General features: G+C 41.1%; 1 protein-coding gene across 1 annotated transcript in view; it reads left to right on the top strand.

Moving 5' to 3' along the window:
• Nucleotides 1–24,363, top strand: part of CNTNAP2 (contactin associated protein 2) — a 1,295,029-nt gene that overhangs the window by 47,977 nt on the left and 1,222,689 nt on the right. Inside the window, exon 3 of the mRNA XM_059729349.1 lies at nucleotides 6,030–6,223. Within this exon, the coding sequence (XP_059585332.1) occupies nucleotides 6,030–6,223 (194 nt within the window). The remainder of the gene's footprint in view (nucleotides 1–6,029; nucleotides 6,224–24,363) is intronic.

Raw genomic sequence — 24,363 nt, 5'->3', positions numbered from 1 at the left:
GCCTGCTCCCCCATCTCTGAGCTGCCTGCTCCCCTGCCTCTACACTTGCCCTAGGACATGCTATTTTGGCATGCTTTATGTTGCTTTTTTTCTGGGTTGTTTTTTTTTTTTTTTGGCTACCTAGAAATCCCAGTATCAATTTTGCCCTCGTGCTGAAAATTAGCAGTGCTGCATATGGTTTCATATGCCATGCATGTGGTTTGTGGTGCCACAAACTACATGTGCCTGTATGTATGGACACAGCCCCTGTGGCTGGGAGAAATAGTGGCTGAGGGAGCTCTCCCAATGGTATTCAAGGGAAAAGCAGCTGTGGTGATGATAGCTGCTGGGTCCATGCACTTGCCTGCCCACTTGTTTCTGACCCAAGCTGAGTTAGTTGACCCCAAACCTGAAAAAGTTGCCAACCTCTGCTTTAAGCATTTCTTCTACCTTATGCAGCTTGATAGCTGATCATTGGGAGTCTTCAATAATTACATAATATTTCTTCTGTAACAGAATTATATACATGCACACGTGTGCATGCTTTGTTAAAAGAACACTAGGCTTACAGACCTGTACTTGAACATGCAAAACAAGAAAAGCTAGAATTAAGGTTACCTGTGAACCCTTAAGACCCTTTAGTTAGGATCTCTTCTTAGAGTAGCAGGCTAAATCAGTCCAAGTGAAGTGTCACACTAACACAGCTATTCTGCTTCTGGTACCTTAGCTAGCCCATTTAAAGCTAGTTCAGGTATTTCTGCAATGCCCTACATTGTGCCATGAAGACAAATCCACAGTCTCCAATTACATGGTAACACACCCTTTATTTTAAAGGTCCCTGTAGCCTCCTTCAATACAATGCACATGATGGATGGTGCTCACTTAAACTCTCTTTTAAAATTATTATTATTATTATTGTTGTTCTTGTTATTTGGTTGGTAGCCCTTGGCCTTATTTAGTGTACACTATTGAAATCCTGTTTTGGAGACAGAATTATGAATGTCTGAGTTGACTTTTTCTCTGGCACTCATCACTCTAAGTAAGCATTTAGTTAATTTAGCTTCACTATACTCCTCTGAGATGCAAAGGTGATATTATCTTCTTTTCAAAGATGCACAACTGTGATTAAGGTAAAAAAAAAAAACAAAAAACCTGTAATTTTGGGTGACCACTTTGTGTCATGTAGGGCCTAACTTTTTCAATGTATTTCATACAGGGCACGTCTTCATGAGATGTTTATTGTGCAGTAGACTAATTTGCTGCACAGTAAATGTTGTGCATTTATACATGTGCCCCTATTAGGCTGGGGCAACCTAATTTACCCTGCAGCGGGATAGTACTTGTAAATACAGGGTGCCTATACACATGTAGACAGGCTACTCTGATGTGCTGTAATTACAATCTGTTGAAGCAGACTCGATTCCAGCATCACTTGTATCGGCATCCCCAACAAGTTTTAGTTAAAATGTCCCTGCCACCATTTTCAGCTCAGGGATGCTAATACACACAACTCTCTGGGTGCTTTAATAGAGTGACTCTTGAAGCTGCTTCAGTTAAAGCTCCCCTTCTTCCCCCCCGTCCCCTCCACCCCTCCCGGAGCACATCTATAAACACCCACAGGTACTATCCTGCTGTGGAGTTTTTTACTCCACAGCAGTGCACGTTTAGATGCTGCCTCAGCTGGCTGGGACATGAGTGTGCTTTATTGTGGGGGCTGCCTGATGACTAGCCCCATGCTGAAGCACCCTCATACCCCAGCCAACCCCTTGACAGCATGTTGAGCTGGGGGAGGAGCAGCCCTAGGCTGGTAGGCTGACACCCTGGGCCTCCTGGCAACCAGGGCTGTTCTGTACATGCTGTTGGCTCAGGTGCACATGAAGAGGTGCTGCCCAGGAGCAATAAACTCTGGAGTTTATTCATGGACCTTAATTGCATGTGTCGACATATCCAAAGTGTTCAAAGTACAGCTCCCATTGACTTCACTTGCAAGTGTTAGTATTCAACACTTCTGCAAGTCAGACCTCAGGGTCTCAAGCTGGACAACCAGAAAGGAAGGAACACACATTTAGTAAGCATCCATGAAAAATCAATTCAAGTGATTTGCCTAGCAAGGCATAGGAACCCTATTTGCAGTGTCAAGGACAGAATCTATTTCTAAAGGGTAGCATTTAATTTAACCATAGGACTATCCTTTCTCTTTCTGCAGTCCCTTTCTTTTTTCATTATTTGCAGAACAGCTCTTGTGTTTATATGCTTACATGATTCATACATAGACCTGATCCAGTTCCACTCAGGTGTTCTAAGAAAGGCAGAGCAGATTATATTTGCATGGACACATCTTGTCCAAGAACCATTCTCCTATTTAGCTCTAGTATACACTAGGCTTCTCATCCTAGCCCTATTTCCTTCAGTCAGACATTCCAGTCCTACACCACCAACGCTATATCTCAATTTGCAATTTCTGTCTCCACACCATGCTCTAAATTTTACTTTTGTCTGTCCTAGTCTTTTCCATTCCTCCTCCTCCATTTTCCCCCTCCTTCAGTTCTTGTCTATCAGCACTCAGTTTAGATGTGTTTCTCCAACTTGCCGCCTGGAGTCTGGCAGATCACTGACAGTGCAGAAAAGTCTTTTGAAGTCTCACTTCTAATGCTTGGTTTTCTCCTGTAAACCCAAGATTCAGAGGACGTTCCATTATATATAATATATATTATATGCACTGGGGTCAACTATAGGAAATGGAGGAGTATGGAGTCTGTTGAGAATGTTCAGCAATTTTGTGTGTTAAACTCAAAATAGTCTCTACTCTACTATGTATGTATATGCTGAGTTGCTTTCAAAGGTTTATGATGTGGCTAAATTTGGACAAGATTTTCACAGGAACAGCAAAAGGCACATCCCTGAAATAGGGGTGTTTCTGCTGCTAAATGTAAAGTCTTTGAGAAAAAAAATCTATACATTTTAGGACTATATAGTTCAGGGGTGGGCAAAACACTGCCCATGGGCCAGATCTGGCCCACCAAAGGATTGTGTCCAGCCCACAGTGGGTCCCTCGGTTCTGCCTGGCCCAGGCATGAGCTATGGCACGAGCAGCTCATTTTACCATCCTGAGATGCACAGCAGGTCTGCAGTGGCCAGATTTGCTTCCCAGCAGTGGCAGCTCCTTTCATCTGTTACTGCTGAACCTGGGTCCCACTGCCCAGGCACCCCTGCTCATATGCCTTGTACCCACGGCCAGGGCCAGGATCCACGTGGGCAGGGCACATGGAATGGTGCCACAGCAGGTGGGGAGCAGTGTTCAGGAGTGGGATGGGTGCCTGAGGCCAAAATCACAGGGGGGTAACAGCATGATGCCAGGGACAGGGTAGAGGTGCAATCTACAGCCTATATACCCTTGCAATGTGCACAGGTTCTGTGGACAGGGGCATGTGAGGAGTGAATTGCAACTCTGCCCCAGGCCCTGGTCCCACAATGTCACCACCCCAACAGTCCAGACCTGGCCCCGGGCACAGCTTCCTGCCCTCTTACAGCCCCATCCTGGCTACCTGGCTGTGCACCCTGCCAGTCTTCTTGGTCTGTAACCCTCCTTCGCTGCACAACAGCCCACCAAAACTCCTTAAGTGAATCTCCTCTGTGCTTGGCTGGTGGCTGGGATGGGGCCATGGGTAGGCAGGACGTGGGATTGGCAGATGAAGCCAGGGCTGGGATCATGAGGTAGTGACAGCACAGGGCTAGGGCCTGGGTCACAGTTGCAATCTGTTCCCCATGTCCCTGCCCGGTGAACCAGTGCCCCATTGCAGGGGCATGTGGGCAGCAGATTGTGCCTGTGCCCAGAGCCCTGGCCCTGTGCTGTCACTGTCTGCAGTCCCAGCTCTGACTCACTCATCCCCACTTCCTGCCTACCTGTGGCCCCATCCCAGCCACACAGCCAAGCATGGAGCAGAGCCACTTAAGGAGTTTGAGTGAGCTGTTGCACAGGGGAAGAAGGTTGCTGACCCAGCCCATGGAAGCTCACCAAAACTACCTATGTGACCTATGGGCCCAAATAGTTGCCCACAGGTGATATAGTTGGTTCAATAAATGATTTACAAACAACTTTTACCCTTCACTCCAGATGGCAGCGTTGCTCGTTGTATGTCATTCAAGTGTGTCTCTCCATACCTGTAAGTGGGGCTAGAAGTTTGTGGACAGAATGCCTTCACAAGGATACCTCTGAATCACTGTGCTCCATCAGCCTTATATATACAAGGCTAGTTAGGTGGGGACATTGGGTAGCCTGAAGAAAGAGCTTCTCTATTGCATATGTGGATCCCACCTTTTAAAACCCTTGCACAGTAGCTGTGAAAGATTATAGTCTGTTTTCTCCTGACCCCCTCATACAATTTGACTTTGTTCAGAAACTGTGGAGAAATTTGAAAAGTTCCATTACTTGCTTAGTGTAGATCATGACAGTATGTAAATACATTTCACTATAGTTGGTCTTAAAGAGGGATTAAAATTCCAGTGTTGTTTTCTACATATGCTCAGAAGCACTGAAATGACCTCCAGTTTGTATTATTGGCCTTTTGGAAATCTTAGAATGTCAAGAAATGTATGCAAAAAATGGACACACATTTCATCTACAACAAAATAAGTCACCTCTTATGTGAGATTATTCCATGAACTTTACACTGTAGAGAGAAAAACAAATCTTACCCATATGTTTAGATGAACTGTAGTTCATTACAGACCCAAAAATGTGGTGGTATTCTGCCACCATAATATTCCTTTATTTCTTTTAAAGAATGTTGTGCTTATTATGTTATTGCCTAGTGGTGGGGTTTAAAAGAAGCACTTTATTAAAGACTGTTGAATGATCAAGTTAATCAAGGTTCCAGGTTTAAATTTAGTTTTAGCAGTGGAAAAAAGTAATACAGATTGCCATATGGCAAACAACAGTTTTGTAGTACCACATCAGTCCTTCCAAATCCTGTTCTTCTGTTGGGATTGATCCCGAAGAGGATAAATCCCTGGAGTCATTCTTACCCTTCCATACTTATTTTTATGCACAGTAATCTCATGACTCAAGTCTGGAACAGAGCAAAGATTCATTTTATTTAGTGTTATTTTTACAAGTATTGAAATAACTTTGTAAAATGTCATTGCTTGCATAGTGATCATTATGTCACCATCTCAGTAACTTCTATAACCTTGTAGATAACTAATTTTTCCCTTACTATTTTGTACCTGAGTAGAATAAGAACTTGCAATTAATACTTTGACATTTGCTTTTATCTATGTAGTATCATCCTTGTTTATTAAGAGCAGCTCAACACAGTCTAGTGATTGAGAAGAATATTGTTAATCATATTACTATCAAGTTAATTCATAGCTCCATAAAATATGAAATACATTTGTCAGGCATCAATTAATATACTCTGTAACATCCTGTACACCCAACAAATCAAAATTGGAGACATTATTGACGTACTGTATGTCTTTTAAGTTTGACCGGTGCTGGTAGATTCTTTCAGTCTATGCATCAAACTGAAATACTGGGCTCCCCAGGAAGGAAATTAGAGGAGCATGGTGTTGTCCTTTTCCATTTAAACTGTCATCTTTTTAATTTCAAACACCATTTAAGGGGTTTAAGGAATCAATAGATTGTTACTGATTTGTGCCAACTGACTGACAAAGGACATCATGGTAAATTGGTCAGCCCAGAGGCAATTAAAACATGACATATATTAATAAAGTATAATTAAGGCATTACAAAGACATTATTCATAGTAGGTTAGCCCATGACATCATAAAAAGGTTAAAGCAACAATGTGAACCAGTTTGGAGAAAAATAAGTTCCCAAAGACATAGATAAGAGAGAATTTTTTTTCCAGCATGCTTATATTTCTCTTCTGTAAGTTTTAATTATTTGTTTTTATATTAAACTGTCCTTCTACCTAGCAATCATCAGTTTTACAATGTGTTTACATTGAGTGCTTGTTTTTTTGTTTGTTTGAGGTTTTAAATTTTTTTTATTAAGAGGTTCAAATATCTCTCTTGCTTCTCAACAGGGGCTGGAGGTTGGTCTCCATCAGACAGCGATCATTACCAGTGGCTGCAGGTGGACTTTGGGAACAGGAAACAGATCAGTGCTATTGCAACTCAAGGCAGATACAGCAGCTCTGATTGGGTGACTCAATACCGGATGCTCTATAGTGACACAGGGAGAAACTGGAAACCGTATCACCAGGATGGGAATATTTGGGTAAGTCACTGCTGCAGAACTCTGGCACGAGCCATCACAATACACTCCTTTGACGTTTGACTGGGTTGTTAGCAAGCGTGTCCCAGGCCTTACACCTCACTAGAATCTGGAACTTGTGTATTCTCCGGGGAAGAGTTCTAAAAGACCTGAAGTTCAGAAGGAATGATACAGGTTTTAGAGTTGCTGAAAAGTAAAAAAAACATACATGATATAGTATAATGTAACAGCATTCACTCCTAGTTCTACATTTTAGAAGAAGTTCATGATTTTTTTCATGGAAGTGAAACCCAATTCCTAGATATTCCAAAGATGACATGGTCAATGACAGCGTTACCTGAGAATAGTATTTACTGGGTTGACTCTACTGTGTTATAAATAAGATGTCTAAAAATGACAAATTGCAGCATAGCTGGAGGAGAACAATCCTACCAGCTGCTACTTGCATATTGGAGAGTGGGGAAGAAATGTGTTGCATTGAATTACTTGTGTTCCACATAAATACTGCAAGTAGCTTTATGCTATAGTAATAGTATAATGCTAGAAGTAGTCATGTAACTTTTGGTTTGGCCTTTCAGCTGTGTTTAAAAAAAAAAAAAAAAAAAAAAAAAAGCTGTTCACCTCTTTCTTATTCTGAAAGTTTAACTCAGTATTTTGCTTGAAAGAAGAAATAAGGATATGTCTTATCCTTCTCTTCCTAAATTTAGTCCTAAGAGATGTTTATACCTTTTTAAAATGTATATTTGTAAAAACATATTGAAGAGCTCTCATGTGTCTGGAATTTAAGCAAGTTATTAGGTATGGTGTATAGCAACTCTCCTCCCCCCCCCCCCCCCCGAAAAACTAGCCACCCCCACAAAATGAACTGGGGTGGGGGGAAGAAACAAAATCTGGCTTCTATTAGAGGCAAGAAAGTGTAGTAGTGTACTATTTTTATATTTACAATTTTGTCAGTTCTTTTATTGAAGCCTTTTAAAAGAAAATATTAAAAAGTAACTTCAATATACCTATGGAGTAAAATGAAGGACTTCAGCTATATAAAAGAAAATTAATGTGTATCTACAGTACATGCAGGCTATATTTACCAGATTACTGATATATTGGAAAACTTCACCTGTGTGTCATATGTATGCTATCCAGAGAGAAAGAATTAAGATGGAAGGGGGATAATAGGCAGCCAGGGAAAGTTCCAAGTGTTAGACTTGTTAGCATATGCTGCTAAGAAGGTTGTATACTGCATAAAACCCAAGTTGTGAAATGCTGCTGCAATGGGAAGATCTAGGATTTTCTAAAGGGGGTGTATCACTCTGCCCCTCAGACTATGGAGGGATATGGAGGGCAAGGAGTGGCTTCTGTCCCCAGGCCAATTTGGGGCACTGTGGAGCCAGGCAGAGAGCAGGTGCATGAAGGGGAGGACCTGCCTGTTCCTACCACAGCTTCTGTCCCTGGCTGACCCCAGTGTGGAAGGAGCCCCACAGCTGCTCCGGCTCAACTCCAGCCAGGGACTGGGGAGAATAGCTGTGTGGGGTGCTATGCTCAGGTGGTAACAGTGGCGGTGGTGTACAGGTTCCTTCTTCAAGTGCCTGTGCTCTGCTCACTCCACTTCCGCTTCCTTTCCATTGTCTGGAGGCAGGTGCTGGAAGGAGGAACCTGAACGCTGCTGCAGCTGCTGTTACTAGTCAAGCTTCTGCCTGCAGCAGCATCTCTGGGCCCTCCTCCTACATGTCAGCTGGGGACAACAGCAACAGCAGAGAGAAGGGTCCTCCTTCCAGTGTCTGCTTCTGGCTGAGATCATTTTGGGAATGTGGGAGGAAGCACTTATAGGAGAGGGAAATCTACTTGTTGCATTCCTGTCCCTTGCCAAACCTGGCACACCACACACATGATGCCGGCAACCTGTGGCTGGAGCAGAGCAGAAGTGGCTCTGGGAGCTCCCCCTGCCCCTGGGTCAGTTGGGTACAGCAGCAGTGGAAGGGCGGTGTGACAGCACCGCTGCACCTCCGACATCCATTCCTGCTTCTGGATCCACTCCTGCTTCTGCATAGTTGGCTGAGAATGAATAGTCCCTTTGAGGACTGTTTTATATATATGAACAGTCCTCAAGAGGACTATTCATATATGTAAAACTGTAAGATGATATCAAACTCAGATGTATGTGCTTGCAAGATTCAGGGTGAAGAAGGCATTTCAAGATAGAAGGCTGGGCCCAGAGCAATTCCCTTCAAGAACCCAAGGATGGAGGCCTAGGCAGCTGCAGCTAATAGATTACAAAACCGGTTGAAGGTTCAATCCATTTGAAGGCCTGTTGCATGACTGGAGGAAAAATCTGCTGTGTAGGTTCTTCACTTTAAACAGGGCTTGCCCTTGTGGGGTGTTTTATTTATTTATTTTTAAACCTATTAATATTGTTTTCTAATCCAAGCTGCTGAGGTATGTGGAAGGGTTCTACTTTCATACTGATTCTTAAACTAAGTATGCTGAGTCTTTGCCCCAAAAAGCCTTTTCTTCCCCTTAATTAACAAACAAATAAAAACCATTCTAACATTATGGGGATGACTTTGGGTCTCTGAACTGCCATGTTCACATTGGACAATGTTTGCAAAAGATTTAACTTTTCACCATATGGTGTCTAATGAGTCGTACCTGGTTCCTGCTTTCTCCATGCGGAACCTGTAATGGAAGTTCATAAATTCACATCTGCTGCATGCATCTTTGGAAAACTTTCATTAAATTGGTTTTATATACATATTTTTTTTTTGGTTGCAACTATATATATATTAGTTGCAACATATATAAAGTGTTTTTTACTATATGTATAGTATAAATAGCCCCCTAATGTGATAACGTTCATCCCCCCCACCCCTCACTTTGGACAGATTAATTAAAATACCCTTCCTCTATACTCCTTGTTAAGAACACAACAGAGTAACTATCAAAAATGCTCTGAACTCACTCTGTGGTTGAGATAACTCAGTTATCTGCATGAAATATAAACAGCTGTCACTAAGATTCCAACATAATTCCCTTTGAATTATCTCCACAACTGATTTAGGTCCCTCCCTGCTATAACCCCATGTCCAAGTAGCCAATTTTATGATTCTTTGGATATTGACCTGGTGTTTACTGCTGCTTAAATCAAAAGTAATTCCCCTTTCTCACTTTCTATGCCATTAGAAGGACAAGGGATTCTTAGGGAGCTGGCGCAGAAAACATCCCCCACAACAATGAACTGGGACTTGTAGAATCAGCCAGATGTGAAGTTTTAATTCCCAAGTTTAAATCATTCTCGCAGGTTACATGAGTACAGTTCCTTCTAAGAAGAATTTAGCCTACTGGCTTTTAACTCGCCAGGATTTTTATTCACTGGAAAGTGGCCTTTGATTAACATCCCTCCTTCCCTGCACACACACTTAAATAGTATTGTTCCCTGACAACAGAGCAAGTGAAATGAAAGGAGAAAACAGAGGAAAAAAGGAAAATTGAAGTGTAGAGTTCAGCAATATTCAGTACTAAAGCAGCTGTAATATCAAACGACACAGCCAGGAGACAAAATGTGAAAAATAAAAGGGAAGCTGCTTAACTGAGAGATGGAGACGGAGCAAAAAAGAAATAATTTCCAGCAAAGATCTTCGTTAGAACAAACTGTGATAATCTACATAAAATTTTGAAATGACCCCCTTTTGAATGTGTTAGTCACAGGAAAAAAAAAAAATCTATAATTACCTGCTAAGTAAGAGAAAAATCAAAAGTCTCACAGTAAGACTGTGATAGGGAAAGAGCTTTCAAGGTGAATTCAGACTAAGCTTCCCATTTCTATGAAATAGATTTTCTGTCTCCACCCCCCTTGGACTTCTGGATATTTTCAATCCTATGAATTTTAATAAGATGAATGAATGTGCCCTCTTTCCATAAAATGCCTAGCAACTAGTGAATTTTGATCACCTCTTCCAACTACACTCCTGTATTGTGAGATTCTAATTTGAAGAGGTCATGAGGTTTCCCTAAATGCATCAATCCAGTGGGATGTTTCATATTAGCATAATATGTCTCGATTAAGTATTGATATAATCTGTTTATCTATATGAACTATATCCAAGTATTTATCTTCAAAATGCATATCAGATCTTAGACTGTGTTTCAGTACTGGTTTTCCTCCCTGCAAACTCAGTATGGATGCTATAAAGTGTGTCTCATTAATTGTGCTGTGTATAATGGAGATGTGGCCTATAACTGAATATAACTAGGGTGAAAGAAAATGCTTGTATATGCTGTAATGGTATAGAGTAGCCACAGAAGATCCCTAAAATTCAGGCCTATCCTACAGGAAACTGGAAGACTCTAGTTACTTTATACCATGCAGTTAGAGGTTACTAACTGATTTCCTATACTTAGAGTATACTAATAAAAATGCTGAGCAACTCCTGCCATCTTTGTTTTCTTATTCTTTGAGATCACAAAGGTGTTAAAGTAGGTACTAAAATAGTACTGAAGTATTGATGGGAAAGGTGAAATGAAAACACCTCACATAGACACTCTGGTTATGTACAAACACTCAAAAAGCCTGAGGCAAAATTGATGCAAGTTAAGTTTTCTGTAAGCACCATAGTTTAGATCAGTAGTGAACAATGCTTATGCTTTTGTACATTTCTAGGTGGATTTTTTTTTTTATTAAACTTGAATACAAAGCTAAGCATAAAATGTACTTTGCATTCCTGTTAGTAAGAAGAATCTGATGCTACTTATCTGAGAACCTCCACAGCACAGGTATTAAGAGGCTATATCTCAACATGTTGGCATGGAGAGAAAGTAGTTCTACAGACACCTGGCCCCTTAGCCAATGCTGGGTCAAAACAGTACAAGTAGCTTACAAAGGAAAATGAACCTGTAATATGCAAGGCAGGATTCTGCACTAGTACAATGGTCCATACATTGTAACTTGAATTTTCAAAGGAGCCTGAATGACTTAGTTCAGGTGATCATGGGACTTCAAGTTGCTTAATTATTTTGGGTCTCCTTAAAAATTCTCAGCCTATGTAAATATGGCTATTTTCGTACAACTTGCACTAAACCAAGACAAATGAGAATAATATGTCCACCTTCCCAACTATTAAATAAATTTTAAAGGTGGGATGATTTTTCTCCTTCCTTTCCTGCTTTGCACACCTTCCTACATCAGATTCTTCTTACTAACAGGAAGGCAAAGTACATTTTATGCTTAGCTTTGTATAAGTTTATTTAAAATTTTCCACCTAAAAATGTACAAAAACAGAAGCAGCAAAACAGAAATGTGTTCTTTTCCCTCATCCCTCCACCTCCCCCAGACAAGGAAGTAATTAGAGAATCTAAGTAATGTTTAGTGTGATTCTGGAAAGGAGTATACTAGAAAGATGTCTAGATTAAGGGAAAAGCCTCAAAGCTAATTTTGGTATATAAACCCAGTGTCCTGTTAAATTCCCTTTTCTAACATTAGAGAATCACATGAAGCCATTTGCCATAACTTTAGTCCATAGTAGAGATCTATAGAAATAATGGATAACATTTAGCTCTAACATAAACACAATCAACTACCATATAAAAGGAGTAGCAAGGGTATGATTGACCTGAACTTCAACTCAAACTTCATCTCTCAGGTGAGGTTGACTTCACAATGCAGTTTTGTTCCTGTTCCCTTTTGATACTGGTATATATTGATGTCAGGAAAGTGAAAGCAGGCGTAGTCTGAGTCTTTTGAACAGCAACAGAGAAGCTGTACGGTAAGGATTAGGTGGAGTCAAGCTATCTTAAATGCTACCAGGTTTCATGCCCTGGTGGAAATTAATAGGTACCATCTGCTATATTGGACCCATCAAACTATCCTTGGGCTAGAGACCTATTGTTCTTTCTCTATCACAGGCAGTGTCACACTTGGCTTCCTACTTAAGCCTCATACAACCATTTGGTGAATTCTGCTTTCAAGATGATCACTTTCAGAGATTATTATCCTTCCTATCCCACTTCCTGTTGTTCTCTCCAAGCTAACCAGTGAATTTTACCTATATTTGACTAGATTTAACCTGCATTTGAAAGGGTTGATAGTGTCTGCCAACAGCTTCCATATCTGTATAAGCACTGAGAAAATTTGAGAGAATAATCTGTTGGTCTTGCTCCATCCTAATTTCCAGTCCTGTTGCCTAGGGTAAAGCAGCATTTATTCCTAAATGAGAAGTTGCTGAGTACCTACCTTCCTACTGATATGTCAATCAGCTATTTCATTTCCAAAGCCAAATTTCCTCTTCCATGAGATTTTTTTTGTGGAATCAAACTATTTTCCTTCATTCTTGAGCAGAATGCCAATGTCAAATAATGTGCAATAAAATTATGTGATAACTTTTCAGCTAGATTCTTATCATTATTGCTGCTTTCTGTAGTTAAATTAATTCTCAAAATCTTAAATAGAAACTTACATCATAGGAGGTTAAGTTGCTAGGTTAATAAGTTTGTTGGGTTAATTATTTCATTCCTGTGAATTCAATTTGTTTATAATGTGATCATTCAATTTAATAAGGATCATCTTTACAGCCACAATTCAGAAACAAGCACTGGGATTTGATTTATATGTGATATGCTATTTGTTAGTGTTTAGACCACTTTTATAATATAAAAAAGAGCCCAGTGCCATAAATTGTGCAAATCCATTAGACCTAGTGAGATTGCTTGATTTATCAATAAGTACAACATTTTCAGCTAGTGTTTGTGACAGAGCTCTGATGTCAATATATTGTAAGTTTTAATTTAAAGATGCCCTGGCCTATCTGAGCAGTATTTTATGCTTGGCATCTTGATTTTTCTGTAGTGATTCCTGCAAAGTGAACAATATCATTTTCTACCTGCTCAGTCCAGGAATTCACTCTGGACTTGCAATGCATTTCACTGCTAGCAGGAACCATAGAAGAGCCCAACTTTCATTACATTTAAAAATTCTTCCATCACTTAATATCCATCGCCCTTTCTGATAATGAACCTTTACTTTAGAGAGACTGTTCTCCTCTAGCTAGCAGTTGCAAACCACCAACCAGGGTTAGGTCAATCTCAATTTCAAATTGTACAGGCATGCAGAGGGATTAAATCGCACAAAAAATGGCATGCCCAATCTAAGTTAGTTTTCTCGAGTAGGTGTACTAATTTAGAACAAGGTTGGGTTAATTCATTCTAAAAAAGGGTTAACATGATCTCACAAATATGTTCTTAGAGCAGTTCTAGGACTAAGAATGCCCAGCAACTTGCTGTTGCCCCTGGACTATGCTATTTTCACCCACCCCTCCCTGCAACCCTAAGTGGGTTATTTTTTAGCCCCTCCTCCCCCCCAACCTTACTTCCTCCCTTAACCAGGCAACCTTGCATGCCACACACCCACCAGTCCCTGCCCTGATCCCACCAACCTCCTCTCCTACAGACCTGCTAGCTCCTCATCCCACCTGCCCTTCACCCCACCCCATCAGGCTCACCGTGTCACTCCTGGAAACAGCGAATAGGAACTGCTTCACACACCACTTTCAGTTTAATTCTAGGCAGCTTAAAGTCAGCCACCTAGGCTTAGACTGGGTGCAACAAATGCCGGTTTGCACCCTTAGAGGTCAAGAACCTATACTTTAAAATATATGTGCACAGAAAAATATTCCTCTATCCTAAAGTATATTATGGGTCTAGTGTAACTGTCATTGCTATTCTATCTAAAAAAAACCTGTCGACAGGACACATTTGCAATTCAGGCAGTTGCTGCCTGTGCATTTTTAGGAACCCGGAGGGTAAATTATACTGAAAACCATCAGTTCTTTACAGTGATGGAAAATAAATATACCCTTTTCTGTACCAACCTTCTCTCCCCCCACAAAAACCCTCCAAAAAACTGTAAAACTTTGTAAATAAATTGTGTGAATGCTTATAAGGATATAGATAGACATTGCAATTATACATGTAGACTTAGAATTCATTATATTTATGTGCTTATATTGTGATACAAGTGTAGCAAAACCATTGTCACTTTAATCTTTTTTTCATGCAAGGTTAAAGATACAGTGAATTAGTTCACTTGCAGTTAAAAAGGCAGGCTGACTCAACAGTTATGTTAGAACAGCTGATGTGTATACTAGAATGGCAGTCCTTCCTCCCCTTTTTAAAGTAGTTAAAATCTGTCTATTCATAGCTTTAGGTACCCAGAAAGGTATCCACCTGAATAAGTTGCAAATGAAATGGCAAAATGCCTTTAAGCCAAATGCTTCAAGATTCTATTTCCTGTTTATCAAAGGGATATTTTGTTTTCAATTAAAATAATAGTTTCCCTTGAACGTTTAAAGTTCAAAACCTTTAACATGAACATTAAAATTGTACTTAAATCAAAATAGTGAATCTTCTGGTTCAGTTTCTTGACTTAGGCAAACATAAAAAACTAGCCAATAAGATTAGATATATATGGAAAAACTGTCAAGTTATGCAGGCAGTTACCACTTGTCATGATAATATTATATATTCTTCAAGTACCTAACTATGAGAGAAGAGTAAATGACTATATTGTGTAATATTTACAGGCACATGGAAAAGGATACCTGCATTGTGAGGTACTAGGAAAATGTATATTAGCCTGTTTTAATACACATTAACTAAAGAACACGTTTTTTTAAGTGATGCTTTAATGCACATTAAAATAGTTTAATGTGCATTAAAGTGCACATGTAGATGCATCCACACTTTAAAAAACAGATGACGGCTGAAAATCACATCTATGTGGCAGTCCAACATAATGTCTGTAGAACAACTGGAAGAATCGCAATTTAGTCTGGGAAAGAAAAGAATGAAGGAAGCAGATTTGGTAACATAATGCATAGATATTAGTAGCAGCGTTCCCTCTAAGCTGTGTGGTGTGTGTGGCCACACAAGTGCACTCATGCCACGCTGCTAGGCATGCCTGCATGGCCACGCACACTGCACAGCTTAGAGGGGATGCTGAATAGTAGCCTTGAAGGTTGTAACACTTAAGATTTTAATCGAAATCAGTGCTATTCAACCGTTTCCTCAGCATGACCCCATTTAAACATTGGAAATTTTTTGCAACCCCAAAATGATGCAGATGAGATCAACAAATCATAAATATGGTATTACGATATATATGGCCTTTATATTTTTCATTTAAAACATTTAAAATCATTTAAGATTATCATAGTTATAAACAGGAAGCATATTCATCATAATCAGTCAACACTGTTGAGCATCTTTGTGACCCAATATTTTATTATTGCAACCTTAATGGGGTTGTGACTCCAAGGTTGGGAACCGCTGGTCTAAGTTATAAACCATTTCTAATAGTGGAAACACTATCATAGCTCAGCTTTCCCCATATCTAATGAAGACTTGTACCTGTACTTGAACACCAGGATGGAATCAGTAAAACTACTTAACCTTTTTGAAATTAAGAATGTTTTCCACAATAAAGTCCTTAGATTTTAGGCTTTTGGGGCTAGAGACCATGTCTACTTTTGTATTTGCATGATTCCTGACTTATGAGGTGATAGTCTTTCTCAAGTTCCTGGAGCACTGTTGCATTGTCAACAGTAAAATCAGCCGTTCTGCACTTCTTTTCACTCTGCCATTAGTACTCGAGTGCCAAGGAATATATAATACTACCAAATGGTTGTGTCAGCATAAGATGTTTACTGTAGAGCTGCCTAATTAACTCTGTAGTAAAAGTCTCAGCGTCTACACATACAGCCCTGTTAAGCCACAGGAAAGTAATCAACTCCTCAGGCGGGTAGTACTTGTAAATACTGTACAATTGTACTATACAAATACTTGTAAACTGCTACAAAATTTTTTCATGTGTGAGGAACATGTAGACGCTGACAGCGCTGGCTTGGGAAAAAGGGTGCTTCAGTGTGGCGGGTACCTGCCAGACTGGAGCACCTTCATGCCCCAGCTAACCCCTTCATAGCACATTGAGCTGTGTTGGAGCAGTCCCGGGCTGGCAGGCTGATCCACCAAACCCCCTGTTACCTGGGGCTGCTCTGACCCAGCTCAGCATGCTGCAGTCCCAGGCTGTGGTGCGAGATGCACAGAAATTTATTGCTGTCTGATATATGCTAGAGTTTATTGCTGCTCATTAATTGCACATGTAGTCGCACCCAATCAGTATCAATTTGTATGGGAGTCTTTTTCATCCATTTGGGGTGGATGTAAACAATAATATAAGACGCAGGTTGTGGGAAATTTGATCCAACACTTATAGATAGTTTTGCATAATAAGAGGATAGGGAACAACCTACCTCCCACCCCACAAAACAAACCAATCAATTAAAAAAAAATGCAGCCCAAGGGACCAACAAGGCATTTATTGCAGAAGACCTATTGTAAAGGAATGATATGGTCTGTGCTACCATTTCTAATATATAGAAAAATAAGAATTGGCTGAGAGCTGTGTTCTGTGATTTGGCAGGTTAGTATAAAACTTTGGTTAGCAATAAAAAGATTATTATATATCTATTTTTTTAACACAGATATCTTTGGCAATTCTGATAAACCCAGGCATTTCAGTGCATTAGGTCATTTCTTTGAGATCCAATATATTGTAACATGTACATCACTTGATAAGAGTTGAGAGGTACTTATTTTTCATGATCCTTGATACCATCACAAAGACTAAAAAATCTTTATGCACGTGCATACCTCATATACTTATAGGTATATATAATTTCAAGGAATATTACCGTGTTGATGTTTATGCTGGAAAGTCAGCAAGAAGTAAATATATTTTGTAACTTATTACCTGCCATCTTCCCATGCAAACAAGCCCTAGTGGACACACGCAAGTAATAGTTTGCACCCCAAAATATTTACTTGTCAGTATACTTGAGTCTCTGCCTATGAAGTAGCATATCTTTCAGAACACTGGTTGTACATGAAGACTAGCATTCTCTTTTTATTTGCAGGGACTGAGTACTGTGCTTAGTACTAAACACAAAATGGAGGCCAGGCTTCTTCAGTGCAGGGCTCATCGTATAGAACTATATCCTGAAAATACTTCTGCAGGAACTTAATTTTTTTTAGATTAATGGGATTACCACTGATCATGGAGCTGATGTTATGCATAAGCAGTTGCGGAATTGGGGTCCAGATAGAAATACATTAGATGAGAAGAGCTTAATACCAGAGAGTGAGTTCTTTACAGAATTGGTAGAGTCTCTTTTAATTTATTTTTGGCAACTTAAAAAAATAAACAACAACAAAAAATGTATTTAGGTGGTGGATTAACTCTGATAGGCTTTACAGAAGTGTATTTGGAAGAGGAATTTGACAATACTGCTGCTGACACAGTACCTGTCTGTGGCTATATAGATAACTTCAACCTCCAGGGCTCTTAATCCGACACCTTTCAAGAGCACTAAATTCACTTTATAAAATATAAAAAGATTAGATTAGGCTCAGACCAGGAAAACACCAATGCAGTATTGGTCAAATGACTGTTAGATGGTATCCTTGCTCTGGAATTTCCTCAATACAGCAACTGCAGTATTGGCTTGCTCAGAGAACTCAAGGCCCTATAGTACTTTGCTTATTGATATGGATACCTACTAAGGAGGATGTATTTTAATAATTATTTACTTCACTGGCAGTTAAGCACATGCTTTAGTGCTTTTCTTGCATTGGAATGCCTTCTTGAGCTGTGACTATGCATTACATAGGATGTCACTTAGTCAATGTCCTTATAAATTGCTATTAGTAAAACTGTGTCTGCATACACTTAGGGTTAGCTCATGTCTATATGGTTTCCACTCTCACCCTGGGTCTGTTACCAACAAAATATCCTTGTGTTCAGAATAATATAAATTGGTTTTTATTAGGTTACCTCATGCACTGGGGTTTGCTCCAACAAATGCTAGATGTCAGGGATTGTCAACCGGTGGTATGTGTACCCCCAAGGGGTACTTTGAAAGGTCATAGGAGGCATGCATGGGTGGGCAGGTAGGTGGGAATGGAATAAGCCCCAGAGCGTGGAGGTGGCATCTCCCCTAGTGCCTTTCCATACCTTGCTTTTTACCTAGGGGACAGGGGAGGGGTGCACTGGGCACCACCGGCCCCATGCAGCACACTGTACCTCCTCGCCCCCCACCTAAGCTCACTCTCTGTGCCCACTCCCAGGAGCAGGGCTGGGGCAACGAGGGCAGTGGTACCCCTCTATGGGCTGCACACATGCTGCCTGGCCAGCTGGACAGGGACCACAGCCACTGCCCTGCAGTTGCTGATGTGCCTTGCACCTCATACACCATTTGTCAGCAGCCTGCAAAGCCGCACGTGCGACTGGCCATGGGAAAGTGGCACGAGGTGTTGTAGTGGTGGCCACAGTGTGTGAGTCCTGCCCTGCCCCACCCCCTGTCTGGCTGACTGGGTGGCACTTGTGCAGCCCACAGAGGGGCACCCCTACCCTTCCACCCCCCAATTTTCCATCTGGCCCTGAAGGTGTGTGTGTCTGTCTGCATCTGCGTGTGTTTGTGTGTGTCCCCCCTGCCCGCCCAGCTGCAGCAGGCACATGGCGTCGTGCAGCTCTTAGGGCAGTGGGGTGCAGAGTACAGCCTGCAGCAGCAGCTGTCTCTGCCCCACTCACAGATCTGGGGGACATGTACCCCCCAAACCTCCACTGAGGTGTGTTCATCCGGGGGGCATGGGGAGCCCCCTCCCCATGCCCCCCGGATGAACCGCTCTCCTGGCTCCATCCCACACTCTGCCCCAGCTGTGTAGCACCTGCCTCTGCCCCAGCCCCACTCCCTCCCTCACCATGGGGACCTTGATCTGCCCCTGCCCCTTAAAACCAAGAAAAAATATAAAGGGATACATGAGCTGAAACTTTGAGGCAGAAGGGGTACACTTGTTTAAAAAGGTTGAAAACCACTGTTTATGTGATAGGCATTGTCTACACAGAATGGTGAACCATATTTAACATTTATGTCATAATATATGTTTTACCATGATTGTGTAATATGAACAAGTCCTTAGTGATCATTTACTTGTATAAGTAGTGCAATGAAACGTTCATGCTCTTTCTCCTATCTACATAACAAATACCTGTGCAAAGTAGAATGAAAGAAGTATCAGGATATGCCCCACTTAGGACAGTTCTGTATTATATGCTAGTAAAGATTTCATAGATTTCATAGACATTAGGGCTGGAAGGGACCTCGGAAGATCATTGAGTCCAGCCCCCTGCCCAAAGGGCAGGAAGTAAGCTGGGTTCATAGGATCCCAGCAAGATGAGCATCCAGTTTGCTCTTGAAGGTGTTCAGTGTAGGCGCTTGAACCACCTCCGGTGGCAGGCTGTTCCAGACCTTGGGGGCTTGGACAGTAAAGAAATTCTTCCTTATGTCCAGCCTGACATGGTTTTGTAGTAGTTTATGACCATTCGACCTAGTCGTCATCCCTTGGGGCGCTCTGGTGAACAAACGTTCCCCCAGATACTGGTGGTCACCCCTGATAAACTTATAGGTGGCCATCAGATCACCCCTGAGCCTGTGCTTTTCCAGGCTAAAAAGCCCCAGGGCTCTCAGCCTGTCATCATAGGGTCTGCTTCCCTGACCTCTGCTCATGCGCGTGGCTCTTCTCTGGACTCTCTCAAGCTTCTCCACATCCTTTTTGAATTGTGGAGCCCAAAACTGGACACAGTACTCCAGCTGCGGCCTCACCAAGGCCAAGTACAAGGGGAGAATGATGTCCCGGGATTTGCTTGAGAAACATCTATGGATGCAAGCCAGCGTTTTGGTTGCTTTACTAGCTGCAGCATCGCACTGCAGGCTCATGTTCATCTTGTGGTCGATGATGACCCCCAAGTCTCTTTCTTGCATAGTGCTAGCCAACATAGCACTGCCGAGCCTATAAGGATGCTACGGGTTTTTATTCCCAAGGTGGAGAACCTTGCATTTATCGGCATTGAACACCATCAGATTCTCATCTGCCCACTTGCTGAGCCTGTCCAGGTCAGCCTGGATCACCCGCCTGTCTTCTGGTGTGGATGTTTTTCCCCAAAGTTTGGTGTCATCAGTGAACTTGGCCAGTCTGCTTCTGACTCCAGTGTCCACATCATTAATGAAGATGTTGAACAGTATGGGTCCAAGGACAGAGCCTTGGGGGACCCCACTGGTCACAGGACACCACGATGAGTGACTTCCATCAATTACTACCCTCTGGGTCCGACCCCAGAGACAGTTTTCCAGCCAGTGGATTGTGGAGGACCCAAGGTGACAATTGGCCAGTTTCTCTAAGAGGTGATTATGGGAAACCAGGTCAAAGGCTTTTTTGAAGTCAAGATATATGACATCAATCTCATCTCCCTTGTCCAGGTGATAGGTCACCTGGTTGTAGAAGGAAATGAGATTGGTCAAGCAAGACCTACCTGCAACAAACCTGTGCAGGCTATCCCTTAAGATGTTGGCGTCGGCCAGTCCATTAAGGATGGCCTCTTTAATAAACTTTTCTAAGATCTTCCCTGGGATAGAAGTCAAGCTAATGGGCCTATAGTTAGCCGGATCCACTTTCCTCCCTTTCTTGAAGATAGGCACCACATTGGCCTTCTTCCAGTCTTCGGGCACTACACCAGAGTGCCAAGAGTTTTCAAAGATCCGTGCTAGAGGCTGGGCTATGATGCTCGCCAGCTCCTTGAGTACCCTGGGGTGAATATTGTTAGGGCCGGCTGACTTGAAGGTATCCAGCTTCTCAATATGTTCCTTCACGAAGTCAGCATTAATGGAGGGCAGGGGATCACCCTCACCCGGACTTCCCTGTCCCGTAGCGGGCATGGGCGTCCCATGGGACTGATGAAAGACTGACGCAAAGTACCTATTTAATAGGTTGGCTTTTTCCTGGGCGTCAGTTGCCCCATCTGGTTCAGCAGGGGTCCAACGTTGCCCCTGCTTTTCCTCCAGCTCCCCACATATCTGAAAAAGGACTTTTTATTGTCCTTGATGCTCAAAGCTAGTTGGAGTTCAGTTGCAGCCTTGATATGCTAGTAAATGCAAATTTACACAATAAACAGTCATTATCCTGAAGGGCTGTTATTTTTAAACATCTCTCTTGTTACATGTTAGGTCATAATCCATGCTTCAGATGTTTTATAAACTTGGGTTTGAAGAAGTTGTTTCCCTTAATAGTAAAGTAAGTGTAAAAAGGATTTTGTTTAAGATAAGGCTGAGACAAAAAAAATGAATCTGATTATTCAAGCTTTCTATGGTTGGACCTTTTATTGAACAGTTTTCACCTCCTTTAAAAGCAAGGAAGTTCAGAGCTGAAGCAAGAACTCTGATGTTAACTCACCAGCCATCTGTCCTTGTGTCACCTCATTGCATTATGGTATTTAGAGGTCTGAGGTCAAGTTTGATGTGACTTACAGCTCCATACAGTATGTTACACTATTTAGACATGAAAGGGTGAGTTATGAAAACAGTTGGAGCCTGTTAAAGATGGGTTCAGGCTTTCCTTTGAATTTTCTCGCTTTACTGGACCGTATCATAGATGTACTGGAAAATAGAAATAGTTTGTTGTACAAATACCTTTCCTATTCTATTCAAGCCTGCCTCTTTCATGATAGCTTAGAAAAAAGAGGAGAGGGGAAAGGTGCGGGTGGTGGGGGTAGCATTAGCAGAACACATTTGAGATGTGCAGCTTTGAAGCACACCTTCAAAGCTATATGGAGTTTATATTTATAAATCAGATCATTCTCAGTACTCCAAAGGATAGGACAAAGATGCTGACATAGCATTGTTACTAAGTTCCCATAACAGAAATGAGTTTAAATGTTATTGAGAGTGACTGTAACATGGAGCTTAGGCTTTTGAGCCATTTTGAAGATGATTATATTACTTTTATATATAGTAGGAAGTTGAGTTGGAAGGGCAGCAGCAGTGGAAATAAGGAACCAAATTAAAATGTAGTTAACAATGAAACAGTAGAGCAGAGGCATAACTTAAAATGTTGGCACCCTCTGTAGCTCAGAGAAAGTGAGGGCTCATCTTATGCTGAGGCTGCTGTGGTGGCAGCAGCAGCAGTTCAGGCTGTTTAGGGATTGCCAGTGCCCTTGCTGAACCAGCACCAAATCTAGTGTCTATTGTTTCTTGTCCCCACCTCCCCGCTGACAACCATAAGGTACACTACTGCAATATAGCTCTAAAGAGAGAGAAATCAGTCTCTTGCTATTTTAAAAACAAACAAAAATACTTCAATTTATACTGCATCAGCATTTTCTTATGTCGCCTGACAAGAAGAAAAAGAAGAGTGCTGCTGATATCAAATGGATTATGAATGGGGCTAAAAGTTTGCAATGTCCTAGTCACCAAAATCAGAATATTCCGTTAGCTTAGAAAAATGTGCCTTTAAGTATGATATCTTATTTATAAGGATAAATCAGAGGGAGATTCCTGTGAATCAGAACCAGTGTTGAGGCCAAACAGTTAAGGGAGGATTCTGAAACAGTTTTTGACCTAGGCAACCTGGTCATTATCAGGTGTATTTATATAACCAATAGTAATAATACATATTAAACATATCAGTAAAGAATGTTCAGATATAGATCTTTGTCTAGCATTTTAGTCAGCTTACACCTGGATTGGTAAACCAAATTATTATTTTCTTGTTTCTATTTCAGGAGAATTCCAGGGTTATGTTGCTCTCAAATACATAAGATGACACTATTCAAACCCCCAGGGGGCTCCAAGGAAGGAGTATAGAATCTAATCTATCTTATTTAATTTCAATATTTGCACAATATGGTCAATATGGTAGTATTTCATATATATAATACTGGGCATGTCCACAAGCACCCCTATGCATTGTTACTGCACTGTCATTTAATACTTCCAAAAAGCAGTACTAAATGATGGAGCAGTAACAGCCCATACTGTGCCGTGACGTTGGTGCTGTTATGTTTAGTCCCTACATCACTGTAGTGACACGCTATACCAAGAGAGTGCTTTGCTACACCGACATAGCTGCGACGTCATGGTTTGTGCCCAATGATGCTACGTTGCCATAGCTTGAAGTGTAGATGCGCCCACTGACTGTTGAAAAGCTAAGGTGGCAAAGGGAGAATATGTTTTAGTGGGAAAAAAGCCCAAACATTTAAAAAAAAGTTTAAGAAAGCTCAAGTCTATGTTTACAGTTGTTTTCCAATCCAAAACCTGGTTTGATTAAAATAAAAACAATTAATCTGGCAACAAATTTATGTCATTCTAACCAATTATTTTTGAAAGATTGAGAGGCTTTGTTATAAAATGAACTTAGTATCCAAATGATAGGACTTTGACTAATGGTGATAGCATATGCAGAGATGATAACATTATGGGAATTTTTAGTACACAGCAATAATGAAAAAATATATCCTGTAAGAACATGTTGTAGATCAAAATGATCATGTTAAAGTAAGTAATATATATCCATATATCTGCAGAGATAATTGAGTCTATTGCAGATTTGTAATCACATCAGTACATTTGGGGTTAAGCCACATGTTAGATTGTATAAGACTTTGAACTTAATGGGACAATAACTGGCTAGTTAAAAGCTGGGTGGGCCTACTGTCATGTTATATTTATGTAGTGTCAGTTACTATTTTTTTTTCAACGTGCATGAGAGGTAGAGAATTATTCCTGTTTTGGATAGGAAGCTGAAGCAATGAAAGATCAAGGAGGGGCTGTGCCAGACAGTAGCAACTTCAAACAGACTATGCAGCTTTGCATGAGCTATCTCTTTAACTGGAAGCAGTGTGGCTATATTTGCATAGTGTTGCAGGCAGGCTAATTAGAGGTGATCATGTTAATTCACTAGCAAATGCAGGTGTCTTGCTTTGGGATAGTTTGCACAGCACTGTAGCATGTTTGAGCATGCCATTGTCTGGGACAGTGAGTTTGCTGTGTACACATTTCTTAAAGTTGCACACCCAGGTTCATTCAGTAGAACAGGGATTTAAACCAAGGCTTCCTGAGTCCCAGGTTTATGCCGTAACAATTGGGTTATCTTTCTTCTTCCCTTCATTTTCTTAATGGTTACACTTTTTGGTTTTGTGTTTTTTTTACTCAATAGGTGAATATGCATCTTTTAAAAGTAATAGCATTACAGTGTGTCCTAATTGGTATGACAAG

This window comes from Alligator mississippiensis, chromosome 5, assembly GCF_030867095.1.
Source record: "Alligator mississippiensis isolate rAllMis1 chromosome 5, rAllMis1, whole genome shotgun sequence".
Classification (NCBI taxonomy): domain Eukaryota; kingdom Metazoa; phylum Chordata; order Crocodylia; family Alligatoridae; genus Alligator; species Alligator mississippiensis.
Note: the sequence above shows the minus strand (reverse complement) of the source record. Positions and strands in the feature narration are given on the sequence as shown.